General features: G+C 43.3%; 1 protein-coding gene across 3 annotated transcripts in view; it reads left to right on the forward strand.

The window, feature by feature from the left end:
- The window catches only part of CCDC171 (coiled-coil domain containing 171), a 212,585-nt gene that overhangs the window by 90,290 nt on the left and 102,697 nt on the right, over window positions 1-19,598 (forward strand). For all 3 annotated transcript variants that reach the window (XM_079959164.1, XM_079959166.1, XM_079959165.1), the window contains 5 exons: window positions 406-594; window positions 9,542-10,049; window positions 12,157-12,273; window positions 17,546-17,772; window positions 18,418-18,600. In XM_079959164.1, coding sequence (XP_079815290.1) covers window positions 406-594; window positions 9,542-10,049; window positions 12,157-12,273; window positions 17,546-17,772; window positions 18,418-18,600 — 1,224 coding nt within the window. The remainder of the gene's footprint in view (window positions 1-405; window positions 595-9,541; window positions 10,050-12,156; window positions 12,274-17,545; window positions 17,773-18,417; window positions 18,601-19,598) is intronic.

A 19,598-nucleotide genomic window follows, 5' to 3' on the forward strand; every position in this document is an offset into this window, starting at 1 on the left:
TTCCCCCCTTTTGTAAACCAAGAAATCTTTAATAAAAAATATGTTTAAAAAACCCCCATGTATCCAGACCGTGGCCCCCCCTGTCGCGTCCCTCTACACCCCTGATCTCCTGGCTTGTTTCTTTCACTAGCATGGGTCTTTATGCTGAGGCTTTTGAAAGATAAACCGATAGTGAAGCCTGTGTACTAGTTTATTATCAGAATTTTCCTTTGTGCATTGTGAGTCAGAACTCTGGATGTAGTTGGCTTTTCACTGTTACCAAAGAGCTCTTGATTCCCCCCCGGGTTGCGGGGTTCGGCCCACGATGTTGAATACTTTTCCAAGTGCCTTGGTTTAAGTTAGGGCTGGGAATATACCCATAAAGAATGCTAAACAAAGATTTTCTTTCATGCTATAACCATGCAGATATCTCACCTTGAGTATGTTTGTAAGAACAAGTCTGATACGATGAGGGAGCTTCAGCAGACCCAGGAAGACACTTTCAGCAAAGTAACGGAACAGATGAAAGCTCAGGAAAGCTGTTGGCTGAAGCAGAAGAAGGAATTGGAACAGCAATATTCTGGGCTCCTCGGGGAAGTTCATGCAAGGGCACAGGTACAATATTTTTGCCAGGAAACCATAAACTTCTAAAAGTGTTCTTTAAATATTTAGTATATTATTTCAGTGGTTTGGGTTCCGAACCAATTTTAAATTGCTTGGGAATATCTGTGTGCTTAAAGAAATGATTTTCTCTCTCTCTCTTTTTGGTACTATTAACTTCTACTTTCTTTAGGAAGTGTATGAATTTGTGTGAAGGCATTCCAGAACTTGCATTGTTTAATTGGATCCTGCAGTTGTATTTCCCATTTAGTTACCATGCGAAAGTTACCTGCAGAGTGAAAACATTGGCTTCTTTGTGTTATTACGTGGAGCACCAGATGCTTTCGCCTCTTGGTGATTGCTCTTCCTACGGTGCGGTAGAATTAAACTTATTGAAATTCACTTTATGCTGAACTGTGTATCAGGCATCGGTTCATAGGCTAGTTGCCGTAACAAAAGGTGGTTAAACACATAGAAACAGTCTGCACTCTTGTGAGCGAGGTAGCAAGATAAAGTAGTCTTGGCATAAGCTATTTATCCTAGCTAAAGGTGATGGCACCCCAAGGAGGCCAGTAGCTGTTGGACTATATTTTCTAAGTTTATGAACACTCAAAGGCCGTTGACTGTGGCTTTTGTTGTCCTCTGCCCTAAGGTAGCCACCATGATACTGCAACAAGAGTTAATTTGCAAATCTTCCGTTTAATTAATATTCACTTAATATTCATTTTTAAGGGTCTGCAACAAGAGTTAATTTGTAAATCTTCCGTAGAATTAATATTCACTTAATGCGTTGTTGGCAGAGTAGCTCAATTGCAGCTAGGAAGCCCAAATACTGATTCTTTCCTTGAAATTAGAACAATGTCCAAACACGTGTTCAAATATTCAAAAGTGTTTACTTTGTAGAACATATAGCTAAAGAAGTATATATGCAAAGTATTTACATTCATGGGTTTATCCAGGCCTACAATGCAAATCTCTGCTAAAGCATCCCTAACAGATGGCCATCCAACCTCTGCTTAGAAACCTCCAAGGAAAGAGTCCACCTCCTCCCAAGGGAGCCCATTCCACTGTCAAACAGCTCTTCCCATCTTCTTTCCGATGTTTAGTCGGAATATCCTTCCGTGTAACTTGAATCCATTAGTTCAGGTCCTGCAATCAACAGCAGGAGAAAACAAGCTTCTCTGTCTTTCCTTTAGATATTTGTCTCAGGAGTTCAGCCTACACTCGAGTAGGACCCTGGCAGAGACACATGCCTGACTGGCATGTTCCCTCCCTCCTGGTCGATCATTCGGGAGCTTCATAAGCGTTCTTCAGCCCGAACATCACAGAGACCGATGCCAGCAGACACCGGCACCCTTAGGGATCCGCAGAGTTTGCACATCATGCGTAACAGACCTCAGCAACCCAGCACTTTGGCTAATCTACTTTATTTACATATAAACATACACGGAGCACTGCAAAATGGCTCCCTCTCTCTCTAGCATCAGACAGAAAAGAAACAAAGGACAATAGTCCCACTTCACGGAAAACTGTAACACAAACATCCTGTCTCTGTCACTTCCCACCCTGTGGAGTCAAAACATACACCGTCATGTGATAGATTAAAATCCCATGACTGCAATCATGGAGCAGGAATTCTAACAATTTGAATAGACATGGTGGTCGCATCTCATCTGTCTCCTCTTTTCCAGGCTAAGCATACCCAACTCCCTCAGTCACTCCTCATTTGGTTTCCAGATCTTCTTCTTCTTCTTCTTCTTCTTCTTCTTCTTCTTCTTCTTCTTCTTCTTCTTCTTTTCCTTCTTCTTCATTTTGTATACTGCTCTACATCTGTAGATCTCAGGTTGGTTTCCCTCCTCTGCACATGTTCTAGCTTGTAGAATATCCTTCTTCTCCCATTCTTGGGCAAAGTTCTTGAGCGGGTGGGTGGTCACAGACCCAATCCAGGCGCTCTTGGAGGAAACTGGTTTTCTAGATCCATTTAGTCCATCCCCTCATTTGCACCCTCTCTCATGAGCGGCAGCCCCCACTCCCTCTTAACATATCTTCAGGTTAAGAACCTGTTTCTGCCTGATCCCATGCTCCTATGCTCCAGCCCCTTAGCCTCACGAAAATAGGATTGCTCTGGTTTAAAGGTTATCCTGAGAGGACACAGAGTTGTGCAATGCTTTCCCCACTTAGAAGAAAGAGTAAATGTTGCTGCAAGGCAACAGCTTTGAAATACCTTGAGAAATGCTCAGAACCAAACAACTTTCAGAAAGAGATTGTGGCATAGCCTTCCTTGCGCTGTTCCACAATTGGGACATATTTTATCTCCCCAGCTGTCAGAAACCACCCAGCACATTAGCAAGCATTCTAACATAGCCTACTCCTGATGCATCCTTTTTTTAAATTTATGCTGAATTTTAGATTAGGGAAACACTCAAACATTCATTTTCTTCACCTCAGTTCTGAAGTCATGCAGTTTTGGAACATCGGAAGCCGGTGGCTTTGTTGTAGTCTAGTACCTTTTCGGATTCTGTATAGGGATGTGTAGGAATATCACCATCCAGTAAACACAAAACAGTGTTTTAATAAAACCATTACTGTAGCATAGCGGTTAAGACAAAGATCAGGGAACTTCTGCCGTCCAGTTCAAATCTCACCTTGGCTGTGAATTCCCGGAGTCAGGCTTGCCAACGCTATGGGGATGAGGTCACTACAGCCCCCCAATGTCCACAGAGATGGGGCTCAGCCCCCCCCCCCATCTTGAGGGGGAAGAGGAGGCATGGTGGGATGTTGCCCTGACATCGTGCAACCTTGGCAGGATGTCACCCTGGGCCGACCAGCACGGCCTGGAGCACAAATGTCACATGGCTGGCCTCTACCCATGTGACAGTCATGCACGATGTCCATGACGTCATGTGCAGCTCTCCCCCCAGTGTTGGGCGCAACTCAGCACCTTGAGCCCTGCGTAGTCTTGGCTTATCTCCCGGGAATAATAACATCCTATCAATGTTTCAGGGTTGTTTGATAGATGATAGAGATTATTTACTTGAGCTGAATTGGGCATATAGGTTCTGTATAAATACTAAGCATTGCTATAATATACTGGCTCCCAGTATGTTTCCGAGCACAATTCAAAGTGTTGGTGCTAACCTTTAAAGCCCTAAATGGCCTTGGTCCAGTATATCTGAAGGAGCGTCTCCACCCCCATCGTTCAGCCCGGACACTGAGGTCCGGCTCCGAGGGCCTTCTGGCGGTTTCCTCCCTGCGAGAAGCCAAGTTACAGGGAACCAGGGCCAAGTTACAGAGGGCCTTCTTGGTAGTGGCACCCGCCCTGTGGAACGCCCACCCACCAGATGTCAAAGTGAAAAACAACTACCAGACATTTAGAAGACTTCTGAAGGCAGCCCTGTTTAGGGAAGCTTTTAATGTTTAATAGATTATTCTATTTTAATATTCTGCTGAAAGCCACCCAGAGTGACTGGGGAAACCCAGCCAGATGGGCGGGGTATAAATTATTATTATTATTATTATTATTATTATTATTATTATTATTACACAAGGCTTGGGAACTTGTATCCCTGTACAACCTGCTGGGACTCCAGCTCCCATCATTTCCAGCCAGAGTGCCCAGAGGTCAGGAATGATGGGAGTTGTAGTCCAACAACATCGATAGGCCACCTCCTTTACAAACAACTATCTGGTTTTGTGGATATAATCAGAAGCACGGGTACACAGGCAAAAAGATATTCACATAAAAACAAATAATGTGATAGTGAATAGATCTATTGGGGGGGGGGAATGAGACTCGTCAAATAGAAGGGTTGGGGGATTCTCTAGGGCAAGGGATGCCCCTCCCTTTGAAGAATTGACTTGCTTTATGAAGGAGCAAGACTGTTACCAGAAGAGGTGAATTAGTTGAAGACTATCATGTGTTCAGTGGAATCAAAGTGAGGGTTGTAAGAGAGGAAAATAAAATAGTTGAAATAATGTGAAGTCCTTTGAAGCCCAGGTGTCATTAAGTCTCCAGTTTGCAGTCTTGTCTTCTTGCCAACATAAAGGATAAAGACCCAGCAAGAAACAGGATAAAATAGAGTTGTACTCTCCAGGGGAGTGACTAATTTTTTTAAAGGGTTCTTGAAGTCCGCAGAGTGCCGTAACCCAGGGAGCCACCTCTCAAAGCTGCTCCACTCCATGAAGTCGGGCTGCCAGTCTTTCAAGGCACAGAATCTCGCTGTTCCTTTCAAGAAATTGTACTTTTAAGGTTCTGAGGAAATATTAGAAGCAACGTAGGTTTGGGCACAAAACAATTACAAGCTGCCGAAGGGGGGAAAAACGCAGCCTGTGCGCCTACATTTATATGGCAAAGGAAAGAAGATTGCTGTACAGTGGATGCTTGGGTTGCGAATGTGATCTGTGCAGGATGCACGTTCACAACCCGCAGCGTTCGCAACCCACGTCTGCGCATGCGTGGGTTGCGATTTGGCGCTTCTGCGCATGCGCAAACCATCGAAACCCGGAAGTAACCCGTTTAGGTACTTCTGGGTTTCGGCAGTACGCAACCCGAAAAAACACAACCTGAAGCGTCTGTAACCCGAGGTATGACTGTACTTTTAGATAGATAGGTAGATAGATAGATAGATAGATAGATAGATAGATAGATAGATAGAGTGATACTGGGCCTACTTGTTTTTAGTAACAGATGTCAGCTGAGCTTTTCTTTTTGACTCTATATGAGTTTATATTTTCCTTCTTAAATTCTGGACGTTTCACTCTGAGGGCCAAGATCCGCGAGTTGTTTGTGTTTTCTTCCTCTCCCCCCCCCCTCCACTGTGCTTCCCAAATTCAGGCTACTTTTTTGCTACTTCTAGAAGCAAAAATCAGTTGCTAATAATCCTGTAGTTTCTGGGCTGATGTTCAGGTTTCATTTTGAAGTATTTTGTTAAGTGCGTTTCCAGCATTGTAGGGATTAATTAATGCAATTAGCCCTTGCATTTTTGCCTAACGCGAAATACTAATATCGGTTCTGCATAAGATTTTGCATACATTATTCATGTATGTGTATATAGCCAGAGATTTGGGTGTTTGGTATACTCTTTCCCCATGACACCTTTTTAAACTGTGGTTGTTGGTTATTTATGCAGTCCCCATCACATTTTTCACTTATTTGGGAAGATCTGTTCCTTTTTAGCAACTGGCCGCCTTCAGTGTTCCTTCTCCCTCTCCCTTTTGCAAAGCGCATGGCATTTTCTTCCAAAAGACACAAGCAAGCTTTCTTGAACAGAGGTTGCGTTGACACAGCAACTGAGAACTGCAGTCAAAGTACATGTCACTATGAAGATTGTGTCGGTTGTATGTATGGATGAGTTGCTTTAAAGTAAGCAGATGTGCTTGGGTTTAATCTACATTATTTGCTCGTGGAACCTTAAGTCGTTCCAATGCCAATCTCATGTAAAAGTGGGGTCCAAATTAATGTGAGTGTTGTGGACAGGGTTGCGGACATCTGCCCAGATTTAGTTCCCGCAACAGCCATGGCTTCTTAAATGGGGGAGGAATTAGCCACACGCCCTGTGGGTTGTATCCAGCACTGTGCACAGAGAGTACCTTTAACGCAGTGGCACCTCCCTTTCTTCTCCTCTCCCTTTGCACCCTCTAAATCTGATCTGGAGGGTCCTTCAACTCTCTGGAGCAGATTTTGAGGGTGTGCAGGGGTGACGGCAGTTGCAGAGGAGAGGAGAGGAGGTGAAAGTTCCATTGCACAAATGAAGCCTGCCTATTACAAGTCAAGAAAGGCTTAACCGCCTTAAGATCTCCATGGAGAGCTTTCTCTGCAATTCTCTTTTGACAGTTCGGTTGATAGAGTTGCCAAAATGGAAGCAAGGAAACAGGCATTCAAGAGAGCTACCTGTTTTTAGTGTTCAATGGTTAATTAACTATTGTAATAATGCTTCCTTTCTGTGAGTTTGAATTATGCGAATTTTCACTTCCACTCGCATTTTCATAATTACAAATAATGTTTAAAAATGCAGGGTATTGGAATGCAGCTCCCATCAGCCTCAACTAGCATTGTGGCTAAGGGTTAGGAATGATGGGAGTTTTAGTTCAGCAATATCTAGAGGGCATTCCATTGGCTAGGCTTGTTGACGATGCGTAATTTCCTGAGACGGTAAAATATTCATTTTCCATTCTGCTAATGTAGCTTAGATAAAGTAGATAAATGTATTAATAGCCCAGGATGCCGATTCAATAGAAAGGCAAACTGTTAGCCTGTCTAGTGAATTGGCATTCAGGGCCATGAATGAATTTAACTTATGCAAATACTGCATACAAAGCTTTTTATTATGTTGAAACTTTGCAGTAGGCATCTACATCCATGCTCACTTTCATGGATTGAACGAGTTGTTGCGCTCTCTCTCTCGCTCTGTGTGTATGTGTATCACAAAGTATTACTGTGACTTCAATTTCACAATGCTTATTATTCAGTCATTAATTTACGTACTTGTCCGAATTAAGTTTTTGTGCATTCATTGGAATAGCAGGTATTATGTATGTGAAGAATAAAGCAATAAGTGATTGATCAAATAATACAAAGAGCGTTCTCTTGAAAATACAATTCTGCCCGAGACATAATTAATCTGTGAATATATAAGTAGGGGGTTGATTGCAAAGTAATTAAAAGATCACCTTTACTTTCCCCTTTCCAGCTGCTGCCTATCTATTTCTGTCTCTCCAGGTTTTCCCTAGTTTACTATTCTCTTTTGCTAAACTAACTTAACACAGCCATGTGTCCTGTTCGTTTCTTTAAAAAACAAACACCAAAACCCTAGCATAATTGTTCTTTAAGCCATAGACTTTGCTGTTGCTCATAGATAAGATGGTTATGGATTACTGCACTATTGGCCTGCGTTACCATATTTTTCTGTGTGTTGGACAAAGTTTTTTGACTCAAAAATCATGTGAAAAAACTGAGGTCGTCCAATATACGGATAGTAGCATGGGGGGGGGGAGAGAAGCTGTGCACCGCCAGCCAGCCAGTTGGCGGGAGCGCGGCTCCCCCCGATGCTACAGCGAGCGGGGAGCGATCTGGGGGGTGCTTCCCGCTCACAGCTGCGTGGGGGGGGGAGAGGCTCAACAACTTTGGGCCATCTCCCCTCATTTTCTTAAAATTGAGTCCCGCCCAAATGGGGGGGGGTGGTCTTATACATGGGGGCGACTTATGGATGGATAAAATACGCTAGTTGCTATGTTAAGTTGGAAGCTGAAGTCGACACTTGCCCTGGTTCTTAGCGCCAGGCAAAGAAGTCAAACTCCTAGTCCAGCTGCTGTCAAAGGCTTTAATGCATAATACAGATTAGTACCTGGGCAAGGGGCAGGTTACAAGGTAAGGCAGGTACATAAATGGTATATATTTGGCCAGCAGCAGAGCATTTGCCCACAGAGCCCAGGGCGGGTGTGCTCCCGAGGGGGGCATGGCGCAGAAGGTGCTCTCCCAGGCACAGGATAGCTGCTTCAGTGCCCAGGGCGGCGTGAGAGCCCTGCAGCCAGGGGAGGAGTGAGCTGCCCATGGCGGACATTTGATGCACTGCCTACCCGTGACTCCCAAGCCTCCACTAATCTGTCAAAACAAACGGCGAAGGGGGGAATGCTGCTGGCAAAGCGGCGCAGCTCCCCCCCTTTACCCTGACGATTTGGGGTAGGCTTGGGAGTCGTGGGCGGGTGGCACGCCAAATGTCACCCCCCCCCTCAGTGAGGGCACCCGGGGTGGTGGGCATCCGGGGTGGTCCACCCCCATCGCCCCCCTTCCTGTGCCCCTGCATTTTGCTAAACACAACTTGAGATGTTGATCCAACCAGTGACATGACAGCTGCATCTTCTTTTTGAAGAGCAAGGCTAGCACAGCATTAGTATAGGAAGTAGCCGAGTTTAGGGCTGGGCGCTATATTGTTCAAAACCAGCTTGAAATCCGTATCACGATATCGGTTTCATAGTTTTTTTGTGACTTGGCAATATATCGCGAATCACGATGTGTGTTAGGGCTGGATGATATAGATCATCTAAAACCCATTTCAAGTCCATATCGTGATATTGGTTTAATGATTTTTTTGACCCGGCAATATATTGTGAATTGTTGCTGGCATGACGTTTGTTTATTCATTTTTAAAAAGAATCCTACTGAAGATTTTTAGTTCTAAAATCCAAAGGCGTTTATAAAAAAGGTAATAAAAAGCAATATATCAAAAAAAGAAGAATACCGAAGAGGAAGAAAATACAGAATGGAATACTCATGATCGTTACAGAACACAATGATATAAAAAAGAGAAAGAGGGGGGAAACAGAAAAAATAACTAAGATAATGGAAAAGAATAGACAAAAAGAATTCCCGCCTCCTTATCTGACAATTATTTGTAGCAACAGTTATTCAAAATATTTAACATACTCATTCCAGAATAGTTTTTTCCGGTCTGCAGGATGTAACTTTCCCCAAATTTATTTCACAAGCCCAGCCTTTAACTTTTAGTCACTCAGACAGTGCAATATGGCTGTTGTAAAGTCCTTCTAGTAATCCAAATTGATATTTATCCACTTTCTATATAAAATTTATTGTAAAGCCCTTTTAAACAGTTGCTGGTGTCATGTTTTAAGGACAGCGCTGCTTCTCTTCTTCCACTGATGAGCATCTAGACTTTTATAGGTTTGGAATATGAGATTAGCGCTTGGTGTTTTGTTTTGTTTTGTTTTGTTTGTTTTTAATAAGCAGCTTCACTTTCATTGGCTCTTTAGCGAGCTCATAATTTTGAACATGCCTTTCCAGAGCTTGGATTTAATGGGCTGGTTACAGAGCGATGCAGCAGCCTTGGGGCTTTGATGTTCTGGACTTTGCCATGCGCCCCATTGCTTCTGCCATTTCTCCCGATTTATAAAGAGGCTGCCGGTTGATTCCGTTCCTTGAAACCCATATCTCCTCCCATATTTGCAGAAATATCAAGAAATGGCAGAGAAAGCCAAAGAGAAGTTTGCCGCCGCCGAAAAGAGGCAGGAGCAGTTGCTCTTTGAGAACTCGCACTTTAAGACCATGTTGACTCAAAACCAAAAAGAGCACATGTCTCTTCTGGCGGCGTGCGCACTGCTTTCTGGAGCCTTGTACGCGCTCTACAGCCGCTCGTGCACCTTATCGACCCAAAGGGACTTCCTCCAAGATCAAGTCAACACCTGTGATGTTTTCAAGCAAGAGATCCGGACTCTGGCCAACGTTTTGTCTGAGGCCGAGGAAAGGAAGCCGAGCGACAGCCAGGCGAAGAAGCAAAAACATGGCGGCAGCATGATCCACCTCTTCCGCAAGGGCGTCATTGCCGTGCTGGCAGCCAAGAGGCTTCAGCTGTTGGGCCAGTCTTGCAGCTCCCTTTTCTCCTGGGTCGACAGCTTCAGAGAAGGCATAGGAATCTTAGTCTGTGCAGGAGACTCCAAGGATGTGCAGAACCTGTCAAGTAAGATAATCAGCCGGTGATTTATATGTTTGGTGTCAAGCAGTACTTTCAGTACTTAAATAACAATTATATTATGCCAAGGCAATGGGGGACATAGGCTTTATAATTTGAGGGGGGAAATTAAGTTTAAGCTGTTAGACCAAATTTAGCATGTTAATTAAAAGAGCCCCAAACCCCCAGAGATGGTGTTAAATACACAGGAAACACACACACACCCATCTGAAGTGATGGTAAACTGAATCTGGATTGACTGTGACCCATTGCGGATCTGATTGTGTTTAGGAAATGCAGAGTACGCTTTTCATGTGGATTCAGGTCAGGCATAGGCAAACTCTGCCCTCCAGATGTTTTGGGACCACAACTCCCATCATCCCTAGCTAACAGGACCAGTGGCCAGGGATGATGGGAATTGTAGTCTTAAAACATCTGGAGGGCCAAGTTTGCCTATGCCTGATTCAGGTCTCCATTCCATGGTTTCTTGTTCCGTAGTATGGCATAGTATGATACCTGCACCTGGGCAAGCCATGGTTATCACAAACGAGATCCCTTCAAATCCAGGGTTTGTAAACCCGGTTCATACTCTTGTTGTGTGAGCTCTGGTGGCTGGTTTTAGCCATGGCCATTGCTTCTCCATGGTTAAAACAATCCGTGAAGGACTTAAAGCATGAGATGGGAGCGTGCAAGCCTATGGCACATGTCTTAACCATGATTAGGAGATCAGGCTATTGTGTTGTCCCACGGAGCACTGTACCAATAAAATCATGGAAGTTGTTTTATGGTAACCACAGGGAAAGCTTTTTCAGTTGTAATCTATGGTTTGGCATATCTGAATTGAACTGCCATGAGATTAATAATTGGGATGTTTGCAGATTTTTAAGAGTTAGTGTAGCATGAGAGTAGCATAAGAGCACAGGAAGTTCCTTATCCCAAGTAAGGCTCTGGTCCATCTTGCTCAGCCCTGTCTATCTGACATCAGCAATGTCTAGGCAACACGATGATACACAATAGACAATCTTTTATCGAATTCCTTCAAACCATAACAAGTCAAAAATTGAAAACTTTAGTCTCAAAGTCTCTGAAAATGTTTAAATGAAGCAAGGTACCAGACAAGCTGTGAAGCTTTGTGTATTCAGCAAATATGATGTCCGGAACAGTGATTCCGGATATTGACTACTGTTTCGTAGAATTCTTTGTCAGCATGGTGGGAGGGTATAGAATTGCTTCATAAACCCATCTTATTTCGATTGAATGCATGTAAATGAAAATATCAAATGCTGTGGAACGGTGCTCATGTAATAATGTAGTCATTGTGTTTTCCCAGCCCACCATCATGTGCTCTACAACCTTCCCCTGGTTGCTAAAGGGTGTGAGCTACAGACTAGAAAGTCTCTGGGTTAAATGTCTCCTGATCTATGAGCTCCCTAAATGCTCTTGAACCACTGTTCTTTCAACTTCAGTTCCACATCTGCAATATTGGGGTAGTCGTGGCGACTAGACAGTGGGACGTTTTTGACCCTGTATATCTTATTTTTATTGAACAGCTTTGGGTTGGAGACATTACAGTGGTGCCTCGCAAGACGAAAAGAATCCGTTCCGCGAGTCTCTTCGTCTTGCGGTTTTTTTGTCTTGCGAAGCAACTCTATTAGCGGCTTAGCGCTATTAGCGCTATTAGCGGCTTAGCGGCTATTAGCGGCTTAGCGGCTAAGCGGCTATTAGCAGCTTAGCGACTTAGAAAAAAAGGGGGGGGGAGCGAAAAAATCGCAAGACTTGCAAGACGTTTTCGTCTTGCGAAGCAAGCCCATAGAGAAATTCGTCTTGCGAAGCGCCTCAAAAAACGGAAAACCCTTTCGTCTAGCAGGTTTTTCGTCTTGCGGGGCACCACTGTATTTGGAGAGTAGGATCATGGTGCTGGGAGAAGTAGGGTTTAACCCTTTTGCCCACGTATAAGCAGCTAAAACATGGTACAAACATCTTTGAGTAAATGTGTGGTTTTTGCAAATAGCCTCCAAATCTGAGTGATTGTTTTAGCAATCTCCCTTGCCGCAAATGTGTTTTAATCTAATACTATGGGATACCATTGGATTGTTTTCACTTTTTTGTAATGCAGAGCAACAGAAGGAACACGTCCGTTCTCTTCAAGCGCTCAATTGGCTTACCAGTCCTAGTCTCCTTGCCTCTGTCCTCAGTTCAATGGTTGAGCTACAAGAAGTGGTTAACAAGACAGGTAACGTCTTCCGTTTTTTCTGCTGATCATATCCTAGGTATCTTGAATCTTCAAACAATACGTTTGGGGCAAATCGTACATTTTCCCTGCTAATTATAAGTGGTAAACTGTAGCATCTAGTCTGGTGGGGTGATCCTGTAGAGCCAGCCCACCATTGTACGTTTCCAGGCACAGTTCAAAGTGTTGGTGCTGACCTTTAAAGCCCTAAATGGCCTCGGCCCAGTAGACCTGAAGGAGCATCTCCACCCCCATCGTCCAGCCCGGACACGGAGGTCCAGCTCCAAGGGCTTTCTTGCAGTTCCCTCCCTGCGAGAAGCAAAGTTACAGGGAACCAGGCAGAGGCCTTCTCGGTGGTGGTGCCCGCCCTGTGGAACGCCCTCCCATCAGATGTCAAGGAAATAAACAACTATCTGACTTTTAGAAGACATCTGAAGGCAGCCCTGTTTAGGGAAGTTTTTAATGTTTGATGTTTTATTGCTGGGGTCGGCAACCTAAGGCTCATGGGCCACAAGAAGCCCATGGGGGTCATTTAACCGGCCCATAGACCCCTGCTGCAGGCTCGGGGACCCCGCCACCTGCCCGTGCACCACGCTAAACCGGCATGGAGCAGAGCGGGGACTGCCTTCCGCGACACTGGCCGGCTTCCCATTAGCTGCAGGAAGATCCCAGAAATAGTACCTCAGGTTAAGAACTTTGCTTCAGGATGAGAAGAGAAATTGTGCGGTGGCAGCGGGAGGCCCCATTAGCTAAAATGGTATCTCAGGTTAAGAAGGGACCTCCAGAACGAATTAAGTTCTTAACCAGAGGTACCACTGTATAAGGTGGCTTAACATGGTCTTAGCTATATGCTGTCAAGGATTTCAGATCCTGACACTCAGGAACAAGGCAGAAATTGTTAACTGGTTGCCTCAGCATCTCGACTGTCCTTGGTATGTGGATACTTCTGCACTCTGGTGACGACCATGAGATTTAATCCATTTATGCCATTGCTTGTGGTCCTCAGCCAGGGGTTGCGTTTCCCTGAAGCTGGTGTGGCACATCTCCCGAGCCACATGCCACAAACCATGGGAAAATACTAAACATCTTCAGGTAACAATTGCAGCATGCACCCTGATTCAAGGAACAACACAATTGTTCCACGAACTCAAGGGAGCTTTGGGGTTTAGCTTTCTTAAACAGCAACCAACTGTGCTTGACCACATCTTTTGACTTCCAATCAGTTTAATATGGCTTGGTAGTCCAACAAGAAAGAAAAATCCTGTTGGATCTATCCAGTTCCACGGCTGCACCCAAAGTATCTCTTTGGACCCAAGGCTTAGAATTCATTTTTACATGAGTGTCGACATTTAGCCAGTTATAACAGTGGCGCTTAGAGGAAACGAGCGTGTAAGATTTATTTGAACGTATTGTGATCACTTGGATATTAAGCTGAGTTTTTGAACTTTTGGACACACAAACATTAGTAAAGACTCAAGTCCTTCCTTCTTGTTCTGTTTTGCTAAAAAGCAAAGGAAAAAACAAAACACCAGACATCCTTCCCGTTGTCACTGGAGTAATCTTTGTCACTTTTCATTGGTTTTTGCTTCATTTGTTTAATAAAGACTTTCTTGCTCTTTGCACTGTAACTGTGTTTGTGCAGGACAATTCTCACACGCTCATCACCGCATAAATTATTTAGTGCTTTTACTGTAATTCCTTGATAGTCTGTGGCCAGGTACTCAGAGTGTATATATTCTTTTCCCTCCGGTTATAGATACAGCAGAATACACTACCGTGTGGAATTGAATTGTATTCTCATTTCACCTTTCAAAGCCGTGAATGATTCTATCCCCGCACATTTCTTTGTTTTAGTCAGAACCATTATTCATTAAAAATTAACCAGAGGTGATGCTTTGCTTTTAGAAACTGTGTGCTTTCCCATCCTGGAAATATTTTTATTTTCTTTTAAAATCTCTCTGGCAATCCTGGGGGGTGGGGGAAAGAAGACTGGTATAGCATTAGCCCGAATGTTATGTGTATATATGAAGTTCAGACTTCTAATTTTAAATAACAGAGACAGAATACAATGCATTATGTAGGGACGTGAGTGGCGCTGTGGTCTAAACCACTGAGCCTCTTGGGCTTGCTGATCGGAAGGTCAGCAGTTCGAATCCCTGCGACAGGGTGAGCTCCCCTTGCTCTGTCCCAGCTCCTGCCAACCTAGCAGTTTGAAAGCATGCCAGTGCAAGTAGATAAATAGGTACTGCTGTGGCAGGAAGGTAAATGGCATTTCCGCACGCTCTGGTTTCCGTCACGGTGTCCCGTTGCACCAGAAGCGGTTTAGTCCTGCTGGCCACATGACCTGGAAAGCTGTCTGTGGACAAACGCCAGCTCCCTCAGCCTAAAAGCGAGATGAGCGCTGCACCCCATAGTCGAATTCAACTGGAGTTAATCATCCAGGCATCCTTTACCTTACAATGCAGTCTATCAAATGTTTTTATACCAATGGCACTTGATAATTCAAACTACAACTCTGGCCAAGAAAAATTAAATGGAAACAAAATTAAAGCCATAGTCTGGTTTCACCAGCCTCTACATACCCCAAACCTCTGATTCCACATCATGGCTAAGAGCCTCCCACAACTATTTTTACATGCCCAATGGGGGTTTAATATGCACTGCTCAAAGAACAGCCCCTCTATCCTGCCCCATGAAGCATATTTCTGAAACCAAGGGGACTTTCAGTGTAATATGACATGTGAGCTCTCATTATCAAAATGATTTTTTTCCTAAATAAAAAAATCCCAGTGGGGATTATATCCTGGAGGGGGCGTACCTGAAGTAGTTATTTGGAACTGTGCCCAGGCGCAATGTTGATACAGAGAAACCAATGATGGTCTTACTGTTTCACATAAAGTACTTTGATTCCAGTTGTATCCTACTTCATATTAGTTCAAGTGATCCTTTGGCTGCAGATGAAAATAATATTTTTGGAGTAGTACTCCTATTCTATTTTGCCTGAAATCCTTTGTTTTTGTTCTCACAAGCAAAGGGGAGAAAAAAAGATGGCTTGCTTTAAAAATGTGCCTCGATAGGCTTTTTGCTTTAAACTTCAGAACAAATATTTTAATTCTCTGCAGCAACAGGAGATCTGGTATTCTCCTGAATGTAAATAAGCTCTGCCATGGTTGTCATCTTACCCTGATAGTATCGTAAGACAAGTAATGACAGATTAAGACCTGACTTGCAGAGGGGAAACTAAATTACAAGACTTTTATTAAGGCATAAATAAACCTATTAACCGTTATCTGGAATACCAATTAGTAGTAGGAGCACTGACAATTTTATTTATCAACATTAAACACAATTATTAATTACAGACCTGACGAATCTAGCAGTAAGCAGAACATGTTGGGTGTGCTGGGGCCTTAGGCCCATTATATGAGAAGGATGATTACCAAAATCCATTGGGGAAATAAGTAATTGTAGTTGTAAAATTTTAATTGCCTTGGAATAAGGTAAATTATATTCTCTTGTCTTGGAATATAAATAGTGTGGCATTAAGGTACCAAGCCTCAGTAGTTTTAAGCAGCAAATGATTTAGACATCTAAGCTGTCAAGAAAGAACGGAAAACAGTTATAAATTTGCTTCAGCGACTTACCTTCTACTTTTGAATCTGTAACACATTCACTGATATTTATAAGCGGTTATTAGTCTGCTTATCCAACAGGTCTGGGGTGTCATATATTGCAACCTGTGGATTAATGCAAGGAAGACGAAGAAAAAGATGCACTATTAGAAGAGAGCAAAAGACCAATTATCATTAGGAAAGCCATTATTTCTCCTGTGGCAAAGTCTGTCCGTGCATATGGACGTACATTTTCACCAGAAGTTAAGAGAATTGTTTGTTGTGTGCAAATGTGGAATTGGAGAGATTCTCTTTTGTCCACCAGAATTGCCCTGTTGCAGATTGGTGTTAGCCAACATAATTTTTATCTAAAGAGTTACAGTGAACCATGTCCCAACACGGAATCAAACAAGTACCTATGTAGACAATAGACTACTCCTCCTCTTGGAGTATTTTGGGGTTGGTTGGTCTACACAGCATTTTATGTAGAAGTTTTTGGGGGAGACCCTCTGCAAGAAACAATGGGATTCTGTTAAACAATCATGCACTAAGGAGCATGAGCTGCAAAGCCTCCAACATTTCGCCGATGAAAATTGGGACATCCTATTCAATAATAATAATAATATATGCTGTCCGTCTGACTGGGTTTCCCCAGCCACTCTAGGCAGTTTCCAACATATATAAAAACATAATAAAGCATTAAACATTTTTTTAAAAATCCCTATATAGTGGTACCTCGGTTTTTGAGCATCTCAGAAGCCAAACTATTCGGAACCCAAACGCCGAAAACCCAGAAGTAATTGCTTCCGTTTTCAAACACGCCTCAGAATTCGAACAGCTTCCACTCTGTGTTTTTCTGTTTTTCCCATTGACTTTGCCAACCACCCTTTGCACCTCAGTTGTCAAACGTTTTGGAAGTCAGAACTGTCTTCCGGAACGGATTACGTTTGACAGCCAAGGTACCATTGTACAGCGGTACCTCAGGTTAAGTACTTAATTCGTTCCGGAGGTCCGTTCTTAACCTGAAACTGTTCTTAACCTGAGATACCACTTTCGCCAATGGGGCCTCCTGCTGCTGTCACGCTGCCAGAGCACGATTTCTGTTCTCATCCTGAAGCAAAGTTCTTAACCTGAAGCACTATTTCTGGGTTAGCGGAGTCTGTAACCTGAAGTGTATGTAACCTGAAGCATATGTAACCTGAGGTACCACTGTACTGGCCTGCCTTCAGATGTCTTCTAAAGGTTGCATAGTTACTTATCTCCTTGGCTTGGAGGGGTTGCATATCTCCATACCCTCCAACATTTTTCTGATGAAAGTAGGGGCGTCCTAAGGAAAAGCAGGACGTTCTGGGATCAAATCAGAAACCAGGACGGTTTCTGTAAATCTGGGACTGTCCCTGGAAAATAGGGACATTTGGAGGGTCTGGAATTACTCAGAATTATCAGCAGGTTTCCTCAGAAGTAAGCACCTCTGTGTTCCATAGGATTCAGTCTCTAAGTTGCATAAAACTGGAACCTTTGGTTATTTTCATATTGGGGGTATGGAGTTCTGTATTGTGTTTCACTGTTTCCTATATGAAGCACTTCCATAATTTATATGTACTCAGTGGGAGGCAGGCCCAAACCCACTTGTTTAATGGTCTTTGCTTCTTTTCCTTCTCAAGATCTGAATTCGTGGCTTTCCGGACATTTGCTTATCAGTGCGGCAAGGAATTCTTTTTCGAAACTCATGGACAAACTTTTCATCATGATGGAGTTTGCCGTAGCAGACGGCCGCCAGAGCATTACCTACATCGAGAAAGACACCTTGGTTCAGAGATTGGCTCGCGGGCTCCATAAAATAAACGCTCAGGCTCTTAAAGCGGGCATCAATGATAGAGCCCCCGCTACGGTTTGTATGAAAGCAATTAGCATACAACAGCTACTGTGCTCGGAGAATTTGCTTTCAGGTGGCTGTGGGTTTTTATTCTCTGCCTCGCAACACTTACTTTGTGTAGCACCAGAGTGTTCTGCCTTAAAAGTAAAATTGGAAAATTACAAGAAAGGGAGTGTATTTTTCAAACCGTATCTAGCTTTGATATTCTCTCTCTCTCTTTCTCTCTTGTTTTTAAAAACAAAACAAAACTTCGTTTCCAGTCATTAGCACTCAAGGCAAGGCACAATCTTCTTTTTAAAAGCAAATCTTTTAAGAGCAGTCCATGATTTTAATTGTAAAAGTGCTTTAAGTGTCACTTATTGCATACTTGGGTTGTGCATTACTACAAAAGTGCATGTGCTATATATACAAAAATACGATAAATGTTTCCTCAACACGGACCTCTGCCTTGTTTTGAGTTTTGGAATATATCCTCTGTTTGTACATATTGCTTCAGGAGTATGCAATAGTAGCTTTCAGAATGTTTTACTTTTCTGGGTGAATTCAGAAAACATGCTTCATTTTAATTTCCCCATGCTTTAAATGCTATGGATTTAGTGCCTAATCAGCGCAGCTAACAATATTGTTTCCTCTCTCTCCCTCCCCCCTTTTTACTACCAGAAAAGCATAGCATTCTTGCAGAGGCAAATATTTGAATTTACACAAAGGCTACATACAGCAGAAGTGGAACGGCGGTCACTCCGCTTAGAGCTCACAGAATTCAAACGGAATTTGAATGAGATGAGAAACGAGGCTGACAAAGCCCAGAGCCTGCAAGAGCAATTAAATGCATTTAAGCAATCTGTAAGTATATTTGATTTAGATGGGGGGGGGAATAACCCTCATCTAAAGGAGAGGTTTCCTTTTGCTCCGTTTTCACTCAGCCTTCCTTAGAAAACCAAATAATAAAATCCATGTATTCTTGCATTCTTTCTCTCTCTCCCCCCTTCCTTCCACTCTGCCCATGCTCACACAAAAACCATATCTTGTAAATGTCTCCCTGCTGTGATTCAGCTATATTAAAAGCGGAGAAACAAGTGGTTCTTTCCATATGATTAGTTCCTTACGCTGCAAGATAAAATAGGTTGAGTAAATAATGATGTTTGATCTGTCAACAAAGCCAATTCCCTCCTCCCTGCCTCCAGTTCCTTAAATATTATGCTTGTGCTGCTGGAGAAGTGAAGTCTAAACGCTAAAATTGCATGTTAGCATCACTCAAGCAAAGTGATCTGTGTATTCATTCTGCTTTCCTTATCAGCCACGTCGCTACCAACTGTTGAAACGCTCAACGGAATAAGTGCTGTTTCACATTTTATAAGATACCTATGTGTCGAGACACTTCAGTGTTAGCACATACTGATCTATGTTAGAGTAACCCTGTTGTACGACAGTCACAATGAGGGTTGGGGGGGGTAGGGAGTGCGGTAGCTGTGGGAAGCCGTGGGAAATGGCAGCCATTCATGGGATTCCCAGAAGGTGTGTTTGTAGTGAAAGTTCCACGTGTGCAGTTGTCACCTGTGGCAACCTGACCTTGTGTTAAACATTAATTTGGAGTGTCTCCCACACCAAAATTCTGTAACGGGTGAAAAAAGCCTTCAGGGGCCTGGTGGTCTTGTCACTTCCTCAGTGGTCTGTAAAGGCTTGGTGGATCTGTAAGATTCATTCAGCTTGTTAGTTGCCTTGACCATCTTTCTTCCCTTTGAGAAATAATGTAATTTCTTAAAGAAAGGAAGGTGGTGCATTTTTTAAAACAACAACAACAACAAGGAAAACAAGGAAGTGTAAAATGCATACAAGATAGT

This window comes from Podarcis cretensis (genome assembly GCF_951804945.1).
Source record: "Podarcis cretensis genome assembly, chromosome: 17".
Lineage (NCBI taxonomy): Eukaryota > Metazoa > Chordata > Lepidosauria > Squamata > Lacertidae > Podarcis > Podarcis cretensis.